Here is a 10000-nt window from a genome sequence, read left to right as displayed (position 1 = left end):
TCCTGACTAGATATTAGGGAGGTGTGTAGCGGATGCATCCCTCTGTGACATAATATGGTTATTTTCAATCCAATACAAATTAAACAGTGACGTCCTAGTCGTCCTAACGTACCACCCTGACGCTGAACCTACCAGTTTTCTGGCCATGCTATTTAAACGCTTTTGATGATTAGAGGAAGTGGGTTGGTCTCCGGGCATGTCCGTGGCAGCAGGTGGGTTCGGAACGGATGGGTAGCTGGGCTTCGTCTCAGGTAGAGCAGCTGAGTTAAGAACAGAGAAAGGCACAGACACGTGGGTACAACAGGACGCACACAGGCACAAGTAGATCATGGTGTGAAAGGAAGCAGATAGTTCTGATTGGTCAGTGTTCAAGGGACCTACCGAAGGCTGCGTGGACGAGGACGAGCAGGAGGAGCAGGGACCTGACTGTGGAAGCCATGCTCGAAGGCTTCAACCTACAAACAAACAAAGACATCAACAACAACAATCTCACTAAACATGAAGCACCCATTCAGTTACTGGACATCCCAAAATGGCCCTTATTATTTTGTTATTCATGGTTAGTAATGTGTGAGTCATTTAGGATTTTAACAAAATATAATATTCAAACCTAGATGAGCTGTTATCCAGCTTGCATAAGGAGAGTTTTGGTTGCTATGCCGAATGTGCCTTAATAAGGTGTTGTGTCCCTCTGAGATCTTTCCTCCCGTGCTACTCTCCTAGTTACCTGCCTATGGGGAGGACTCATGGAAGTCAGAAGAGAGCTTGTTGCGATAAACACACTCTGTAAAGCATGTACAGATAACAATGACTTGGCATCTTCGGTCTTACGTCATGCCATCTTAAATATATCCCAGTCTTTCCTTTTTTACTCGACCTTGGGATCTAATTTGAATAGAATTTGACTTATTTTTTTTAAATATATACAAATGACTTTAGAGCAAATACATTTTCCGTTACACAAACACGGTTTTCAAGATGCAAGTTTGTCCATCTCAAGAAAAATGTATAAAACATAGTTAAACTACATTCATCATTTATGAATTTCACATTGCATATCCTACTCCACAACCATGGTACAATGACTTACCAATGCAAAACTAAATCAGGCTTCAGCAAGGCCATCAACTTGACTTAACGTGATAAGATGTTTAAAATGAATTAAAAACTTTTTTTTCCACGGAAATAAAATCAAACCCCAGCACCATAATATGCCTTTTGTTAATATCAGCATTAATCAACCCAATAAAGACATATATTTCCAATGAACAGGTTAATACTAATTAAGCTCTGCATACTCACATACAGCTCTCTGCTGCTGACGCTCAGGAACTGCTTCCAATGTCCAACACAAACAAATTAAGCTGGTGGACCCAAATTAATATGGTGCACACAAATGCAGGTGCAGCAAGCGTGGCTGGGGGTGAGTGCCCTCGGCTCTGTCTGCTCTCTGTTAAATACACGGTGGGAGGTTACCTGATCTAAGTGAGGCAAAGTGTGTGTGTGTGTGTGTGTGTGTCTGTGGGTGTGTGTTAACTTAAATGGTTGATATTTGAGTTGAATACACACAATAAGCCTATATCAATACAAACTATTCAAAGCTGAATTGCCCTGCCATAATGTAGCATATAACACTACCCAGAAACCGAGGAGAATTTACAAAGCTTTCGTAAATGTCCTCATTCAGACCCTTAATGGGTCTTTTAGGCCTTTCCAAGTCAAGGCTACTTTATTTATATAGTTATTTTCATCCATGAGGCAGACTCAAAGTGCTTTGCATATTATTGCTGCACAATAAAATAAAATAGATTGAAGAAATAAAATATAATATATACCTCAAAGAAAATAAAGGCAACATATGCTAAAATAAAATAGATACGCGAAAGATAATGAAGGCAAAGTTAAATAATGAAAGTGCAATGTATTTCAGATTTAGCACAAAGCTAAAGCAAACATAAAAGTCTTCAGTCTTGTTTTAAAAGTGGTCAGAGTTAGTCTTAAATCCTCAGGGAGTTTATTCCAGCTATCCGTTGCATAGTTACTAAATCCGGCTTTCCCATGTTTCGTGTTCACTCTGGGGATAATTAACAGATTGGTCTCAGAGGATCTTAGTTGTCTAGAAGCCAGTGGAAGCATATCAGTTATATACTTTGGCCCTAAACCATGTAGGGATTTATAGGTGAGCAGCAGGATTTTAAATCAAATCAATTCCCTGAGATAAAGATGAGATACAGGCTTTAGAGCCTCAGGGTTCATTTTATCAATATATTTCCCCCCCCAAGCCCCACAATTTGCCGAATGATATGGGCATTAGTCCCACTAGTTACTGAACGTGAGTTACCATTTCCATCAATGTTATTTAAGTAATAATAATAATAAATATAACCGCAAGCGGTGATCAACAAAATGTAAGAACATAAGAATATAAATATAACATATAATTGTCATATTTAAGGAAAGATGTTCCACTTATAAACCTGAACTGCAGCCTCAATCACATGGTCAAAATGTCTATTGATAAGCACACAACATCCAGAAAACTCATAGCACACATTTCTCAAGTGAATTAAGGGCTTTCTTCATAGCATATAGCTGAAAAATCTTTGAAATTCTGGGGAAATTAAACATTTGTAGTCAAGAACACTAACGGAAGAAATATAAATATGTCAGAGTTAATTATGAAGGAAAAATGGTTAATGAAGAAGTTCCCCTTAATGCCATACTGTGTCTTGGCAGTCCGATTCTCATCAGGCAATGTTGATTGCCTGATGAATTTCAGGTGCTGTTCAATGTTCTTAGTTCTTCGAACTCTCAACCTAAGGATCACCCATACACGGCATTATCCCGTTGAGCCACTGACATTCCTGAACAAGCCTCATTCACATGGTGATAACGTGGATTGATAAGCACACAACATCAAGCAAACTCCAAGTACACATTTCACAAGGGAATTAAGGGCTTTCTTTAAAGAGCACAGATCTGAAAATTTGGTAAACGAGCTCGTACGTCCACTCTACCGGAAAGGGCGTGACTTCTCCAATCTATAGGGGTCTACCGGAAGGAGCGAACTTACTATAGAGTGGCGAAGTCACGCCCCTTCCGATAGAGCCCATGGGACCTATGAGATCGAAGACTGGGACCAGAAGATAATTACTTTCTCTCCATTGAAACCCATTCATATTTTTCGATCTTATAGGTCCCATGGGCTCTACCGAAAGGGGGCGTGACTTCGCCACTCTAAGACAGCAGCTTCCCCAGAACAACGTGCAACCTACGATGGATCTTGGCCTGGCAGACTAAATCAGACCAGGTTCTATATTGAACTTCCATGAAAAAGGAACTTGACTGATTAAAAGGTTATTTAATTAACCCTCTGTTGTCCCCAGGGGGGAATTTGTGACCACAACTGTACACCACAAAGGGGAAGCACCGTACACCTTAAACACATCATCACGCTTTATTGATGACGCCTGGCACGTAGCATGCAGGACAGATGAAGCGGCTTCTAGTTCAATCGTGGCTAATTAAGGATTTCTCCATTCAGAATACATAGATCCAGATCAATTGGCAAATATGAGGTTTATTATTTGCAGGACTGATCAAGTTGTGGTCAAAAAAGCACATAGTTAAGTGTATGTGGCAATTTAAGTCGAGGTAAGGCATACTCTTTTTCCACAAACAGGGCTCACGTAATACCCAGTGGGCTTTTTCTACGTCATTATCCTGCTTAAATGACTAATGACACCAACAAGGAAGCATTTATTTATTTATGACTATTACACACACACACACACACACACACACACACACACACACACACACACACACACACACACACACACACACACACACACACACACACACACACACACACACACACACACACACACACACACACGCAATAACTGCTTTATTTAGCCTGATTCCATTTCACAGCGTCCTCGCTTTTCAGATCCAACGTTTCACAAAGGTCGTTGTTGAAGTGTTCTGAAAAACAAACGTTTGGGTACGTGTACAAGTTAGTAGGTGTACTGTTAGAATATGATCAATACAGTTCATACAAAAGAGAGGTTTGAGGAAGTGAAAAAAAACATTAAAAAGAGAACCAAGGGAAAAGGAAGCATTGTGTGTCACATGGTCTTGTTTATTGTTGTTTAATTAACAGGTGAGCTTCCAACTCACCTGCTGCAAACTGTCGGATGTCTGGTGGCCTCTTCAGAAGGACTTCTCTATGAGATGATTGTTAAGAGAGAAAGGGGAAGAAACAAACAATAATAATAATGAACAGTGAGCATTTATTGACTAGATCAGTGGTTCTCAACCTTTTCTGAGCAATCGCCCCCCTGACCTTACCCTGATTCTCTGGCGCCCCCCCCCCCCCCCCCCCCAATAAAAAAATAAAAATAAACTAACAACCCCACTCACACTCGTGTTATATTGCTTAGTTTTGCCAATGCATCGTTTTTCATTAATTTTACGTTGGTCACTAAGAGCAATGAATGCCCTCTGAGTCGGTTTTGGTGCAAAAATATAAAAATATTCATGAATATTCATGACATGCAAATGTCTAACCTCTGATTGGCTAACAGCACTGTCCATCATTGTAATAAACCCAATTAAACTTCCAGCGAGAGAGAGCGAGAGAGAGAGAGAGAGAGAGAGAGAGAGAGAGAGAGAGAGAGAGAGAGAGAGAGAGAGAGAGAGAGAGAGAGAGAGAGAGAGAGAGAGAGAGAGAGAGAGAGAGAGAGAGAGAGAGAGAGAGAGAGAGAGAGAGAGAGAGAGAGAGAGAGAGAGAGAGAGAGAGAGAGAGAGAGAGAGAGAGAGAGAGAGAGAGAGATCTATTGGCCAAGAAAGAAGAGTTGAGGAAGAAATGGTTGGATTGAACATCCATTCACCGTGACCGCGATGCGGGCACTCCCGGCCGCCACGTCTCCCGTCGTGCCCCGGCCGCGGCACCCCGCGGACCGGGCACCGTGACCTTGGGCATCGCGACCACTCCCTCGTCTCCCGCGATTCCCGCCGTGCCCCGTGAACGAATGAATGAATGGCCTGGGAACCACGGGCACCGCGGCCCGGGCAACGCGGACACGACCACGAAAACAGATCGCGCGCAGAGGACTAATTAGGCCTATATACTTTGATATTTTTTTCTTGCTGTCGGCCATGTTTGATTGTGTTGGTTATTGAACTGTTAACCCGGGAACTTGGGTTATGTTTATCAGCGTTACTATAGAGATCATGACGATAGCTGATGCAACGGGAGTCCGGGCGTGTGCAGGACCGAACCGCGCTGTATTATCACTGTTCCACATAGACAGTAAAAAGTAGCTGAGACGGTAGAGGGGTTAGAAAACAATAAATGAATATAGGCTATTTATTACAGGTAGCCTAATTTTTCACCCAAAAATAAATAAAAACAATGAAAGTCAAAAAATCGAATCACATTTCCCAGCGCCCCCCTAGGTTGTGCGAACGCCCCCGTTGAGAAACCATGGACTAGATGGCTGGAAATTAAACACAACAGAATTCAAGCCTTAATCGACCTTCTTTCTCGCTCACACAGACCCACACACAGACACACTTCCCCTGTATACCTAGAAGTGGGCTAAAATAAAGCGACATTGTAGCAAACCTTAAAAAGTCACTCATCAGTTTATCTATCTCTGGATGGGATCGTAGATATTTTTCATTGTCGATTCTCGTTTTGATCTAGGAAAAAAAAGTCTTATGAATCTTCGTTGGTTGTACATTTTTTAACTCCGACTATTATTACTACTACTACTACTACTACTAATACTGATCTGATGATGATGAAGTCCACCTTGAACTGCCGCAGCTTCTCCTCCTGCTCGCTGCTCAACGCGCCACGGTCCGGTTCACCCAGCCCCTCTCTTCTAGACATTGTGTTACTGGCAGTGCTTTCCCTTAGCCTTTCTCCATAGCCTACATATGTTGTAGTTACTGCCCATGAATTAGATTGACGAGCGATAGCTTCGGCTTTGTATGGAAAGAAAATTCATGTAATCTGTTGTTGACAAATCCCCGATTACCATGGAAACACGCTGTGGTGATGATGCGACTGTCCGCATGGTGGCACTCTAACCCAACCTCAGTTCATCTCCAGAGCTGACAACTCAAACTTTGTTTACCTTTTCAAGTTTGTATTGCAAACCAAAAACTAGTATGGGGTCAGTACAGTCTCATTAATAATGAATGCACAGAGAAGGATTCACAAATGTATCTTGCGTTTTATATATAAATTACTCTCTTCTCACAAATACATTTCAGTTCACACATAAATGGATGTCGGTATGTATAAATGTAAAATAAATAAAGTTTAACAGTTTGTATATAAATGTAACAACATCCAAATACATTTTGAAGAAAATTGCAAATATTGTTTCAATTCATATATTTATGGATTTATTTTACATTTATTTAAAACAAGGTACATTTGTGTGTGGATCAGAAATGTGTTTGTGAAACTTATTTTTTGTTTATGGATTTATTTTACATTTATGCATACCGATATCCATTTATGTGTTCATTGAAATGTATTTGTGAGAAGAGAGTAATTTATATATAAATCACTAAATACATTTGTGAATCCTTTTGTGCATTTATTATTAATGAGAATGTTCTGACCCCATAAACTAGCGGCCCAAGTGGCTTTGAAATTAAACGTATTTCTTCAAGAAAAAATATATTAAAACAATGTATACATATACGAACATCAAGTTGATCAATATACTAATACAATAGACTAATACAGGAGACATAACAAACAAATGATCCAAGAATCAGATAGGTAATGGTTCATTTACTTTTAAAGACATTTGGGCCCAGACTGTTGGGAAACGCTCTCCCTGTCTGTCTGGAGCAGGAAGTAGCTTGTATTGTTGAAACTGATTGCTTCACTCCTTTTCTCTGGCTTTTCTCTCTTGTCCTCCTCTTCCTCCTCCTCCTCCTCCTCCTGTTCTTCCACTGCATTGGGCAGGGGGTCTTTGTAGGGAGCGGGGGTAAAGGTCACAAGTGCGTGTCCTTCATGGGCCGTTGCGGCCGTGGCGAGGGAGTTGGAGGGCGGGGGACGTGGGTCGGCCGCGCACACAGTGACCATGTTCAAATTATGAAGCTTTGAGACAAACTTCTCCCTGTGCCTGACACGAAAAAAATAGTGAACAACCCATATGTTTCTGAGAGACTAGGCGTGTGTTATTCAAACGATTAAATCCATTTTATTCACTTTACTTGTCAAAATGTGAATCTAGTGTATTTAATATTAATTCAATAAGGTAGTCATTGAGAACAACACACTTGCATCGGAGGCCTTGTATCAACTCACATGTCATCATGATTCACCCGTGCCTGTTGGCGTTGGGATGCATGTAAACATTTGTCAGTGTGGGCATACCTGAATGCATACACAGCCAGGGCCAGGGAGAGGAGAACACACAGGCCAGAGATCCACAGGGAGTGAAGCCACACCTGGTCCTGGGTCTGCTCTGACTCTAAGGCTGGGGTGAACAGGAAGCAGTGAGGCGCCGCAGTGAGGCGCCGCGGTGAGGCACAGGTTAGTGATGCTTTCAAGACTCAAATGATTCTCATTAACGATAGTCCATTTCTATAGTAGCCCGATTTCCTTTTGGAATCTGGGTGGCAAAAGGGCACAAATACATACGCACGCACTGGCACACAATCATGCGCAAACACACACCAACACATCCTCCATCCTGTTCTTACTAGGGGTGTAGCCCATCCCACTCCCAGATCCTGCTGAGTAAATGTAGAGTGCTGTAGGGTCCTGTAGGGCAAAGAACAGGAAACATGTAACATGAGAGAGTGAGAGAGAGAGAGAGAGAGAGAGAGAGAGAGAGAGAGAGAGAGAGAGAGAGAGAGAGAGAGAGAGAGAGAGAGGGAGATACAGAGAGAGAGAGAGAGAGAGAGAGAGAGAGAGAGAGAGAGAGAGAGACAGAGAGAGAGAGAGACAGAGAGAGAGAGAGAGAGAAGTTTCTTACCAGTGTCGCAGCTTGATCAGTACTCCACAACGGCACAGGCGGTGCTTAAGGGAACAGAGGTGAACACACGTTGTTAAAACCTCATACACATAAAGGCTTAGATCATTCAAATTCTGAGCTAATGATGTTATTGGGGAGGATACAAATCTAAACCGACTGGCGTTTATAACCACTTACCAGCACAAAAGCGTTTGTGCCTTTTCATCCCAATTGAAAGGTCCCATGGTATGAAAATGTCATTTTATGAGGTTTTCTCCCATTAATATGAGTTCCCCTAACCTGCCATGTTACCTCCACTTCCTCTGCTTTGCCCAATGAGCTACGACTGTGCGAGCGCCACAAGTGTGTGTCTGTAATGCAAGTGTTACTTGCAGGTGTACACTGCTTTGTTAGTTGGATAACCGTTCTGCTGTTGGTGTTATGGCGCATAACACGTCGGGTTCTCTGACGTCTCTGGTATTTCCACAACGAGACACGTAGTGGGGGTTATCTCAGCCAAGGGTTGAGAAGGAATTGAGGGGAAAATAATTTTGGCTTTGACTCCGGTACATGAAGCGCGTCATGGAGGAGAAAGGGATTGACCGCGATTGTCCCCCGCCGGAGCCCGCTTCACGGGCAACAACCCCTTTCCCCTCCATGTCGCGGCTCAGGCTACTTCAGATAGATGTGGAAGTGGAAGAACCAAAGACGTCTGAGAACCCGAAGCAGTCGTTTGAGATTCATAATATCGTCTGGAGGCGCACACAGCTTTTGGCCTTGATAATACATATTATATGATATCAATATCTATGTATGATATGATATTATTTAGATATAGAGCTCCAGAACTCCCGCCAGAGAAGCCGGAGTGTTCTAAAATATTTACAGAACACGGCCAAAAGCTGTGTGCGCCTCGCCATTGCGATACATCCACTGTAAACATGAGCGCACGGTACCGTGGCCGCAAGCTGCTCAGGACCACACCCCCACCCTTGACCTTGACCGGCCTCTGAAAAACGGCATGTTTGTGGAAAGCTCATTGTGGGACTGGGAAATACTGTATTAAGGGCCCACTAACACCTATATATAAGCATCCATAAAGTAGCATGCCATGGGACCTTTAAATAAAACATTTGATCATTCATAATACACAGTTCCAGCTTTTATTTTGACCAATCTAAACAGTTTATGTAGCTTTTTAAGCATTATCTGATCTTGTTATTTTGCAAAATATCTTTTTTCAAAGTGGCCTGTATCTACTGTAAAAGATATTTAAAACATGTTGATGAATTGATCAGTGAGCGCAAAGCAGATATTGATCTCATGACAGAAAACTTAGGGAAAGGGATACTGTGTGTGTGTCTGTTTGTGTGTGATTTTGATACAAAAATGCAAGTTGGGGTTCCACAGAGAGAACTGTATAACGTATAGCGTGATGTGTAACGTTGACTTTCTGAAGAGTCTCTTAAGATATTGAGGTAAGTCCATTTTCTCTTTGGCTGATCCATAACAGTAAAATAATGCAGGATATCCTGCTCTGGGGATTTTCCTATCCAAGCCACAATAAAAATGACCTTTTTAAAATGAAAATATATTTATATAATTATGTATCCGGTACCAGATTTATCAATAGCTTAAAATGTCATAATAAAAGTAAAAGTGAATACAATGTTCATATCAATAGGCATCAATTGACTTGCAATGATTGAACAATGTGTTTACAGAAACACCCAGAGAGAAGAGACACTAAGCTTGTATTTGGTAGGGGGGCCTTGTTTATGTGATAACCGTACCACTTGGATTGGCGGTTTGCTCCCCGACCATAGAGGAAGGAAACAGGAGCCCTCCCTCCCCAGGTTGTCATGACTACTTTTGTCTGTGGTCAGTGGGGTTGGGTTAACATGTATTTCATAATCATTGACCTACACAGAGGCAGCGCCTACCTTCTCAAAGTACATTTCAACAGCACATCTAGCTCTAGTGCTGTTGAAATCCCAAAATATACT

General features: G+C 41.9%; 3 protein-coding genes across 5 annotated transcripts in view; all 3 read right to left on the bottom strand.

The window, feature by feature from the left end:
• The window catches only part of otoa (otoancorin), a 15083-nt gene extending 13700 nt beyond the window's left edge, over positions 1 to 1383 (bottom strand). Inside the window, exons 1-3 of one of the 2 annotated variants that reach the window (XM_056602049.1) lie at positions 1303 to 1383; positions 382 to 455; positions 133 to 260 (exon numbers count right to left, since the gene is read on the bottom strand). In XM_056602049.1, the coding sequence (XP_056458024.1) occupies positions 133 to 260; positions 382 to 455; positions 1303 to 1304 (204 nt within the window). In that variant the 5' untranslated portion in view covers positions 1305 to 1383. The remainder of the gene's footprint in view (positions 1 to 132; positions 261 to 381; positions 456 to 1302) is intronic. The other variant, XM_056602050.1, reaches the window with a different exon arrangement.
• Positions 1384 to 3584: 2201 nt separating this feature from the next.
• On the bottom strand, positions 3585 to 6264 carry LOC130392156 (RIIa domain-containing protein 1-like). Its single transcript, XM_056602601.1, has 4 exons — positions 5822 to 6264; positions 5633 to 5709; positions 4183 to 4229; positions 3585 to 3987 (listed from the first exon to the last, which is right to left on the bottom strand). The coding sequence occupies exons 1-4, from the start codon at positions 5900 to 5902 to the stop codon at positions 3911 to 3913; spliced, it is 282 nt and encodes a 93-aa protein (XP_056458576.1). The 5' UTR covers positions 5903 to 6264; the 3' UTR covers positions 3585 to 3910.
• A 177-nt stretch (positions 6265 to 6441) lies between these two features.
• il6r (interleukin 6 receptor) overlaps positions 6442 to 10000 on the bottom strand; it is a 10288-nt gene continuing 6729 nt past the window's right edge. Inside the window, exons 7-10 of one of the 2 annotated variants that reach the window (XM_056602600.1) lie at positions 8016 to 8059; positions 7741 to 7801; positions 7412 to 7514; positions 6442 to 7151 (exon numbers count right to left, since the gene is read on the bottom strand). In XM_056602600.1, the coding sequence (XP_056458575.1) occupies positions 6827 to 7151; positions 7412 to 7514; positions 7741 to 7801; positions 8016 to 8059 (533 nt within the window). In that variant the 3' untranslated portion in view covers positions 6442 to 6826. Of the gene's footprint in view, positions 7158 to 7411; positions 7515 to 7740; positions 7802 to 8015; positions 8060 to 10000 lie in introns of both variants that reach the window. The other variant, XM_056602599.1, reaches the window with a different exon arrangement.

The sequence above is a fragment of the Gadus chalcogrammus genome, chromosome 11, assembly GCF_026213295.1.
Source record: "Gadus chalcogrammus isolate NIFS_2021 chromosome 11, NIFS_Gcha_1.0, whole genome shotgun sequence".
Classification (NCBI taxonomy): Eukaryota; Metazoa; Chordata; class Actinopteri; order Gadiformes; family Gadidae; genus Gadus; species Gadus chalcogrammus.
Note: the sequence above shows the minus strand (reverse complement) of the source record. Positions and strands in the feature narration are given on the sequence as shown.

What these genes read in the sequence shown, in the direction of transcription:
- LOC130392156 (XM_056602601.1), bottom strand. Translation starts at nt 5,902, where the DNA reads ATGTCTAGAAGAGAGGGGCTGGGTGAACCGGACCGTGGCGCGTTGAGC. An exon ending in AGAAGCTGCGGCAGTTCAAG is followed by an intron (nt 5,710 to 5,821) that starts GTGGACTTCATC and finishes TTTTTTTCCTAG; the next exon opens with ATCAAAACGAGAATCGACAA. An exon ending in CTGATGAGTGACTTTTTAAG is followed by an intron (nt 4,230 to 5,632) that starts GTTTGCTACAAT and finishes ATCATCTCATAG; the next exon opens with AGAAGTCCTTCTGAAGAGGC.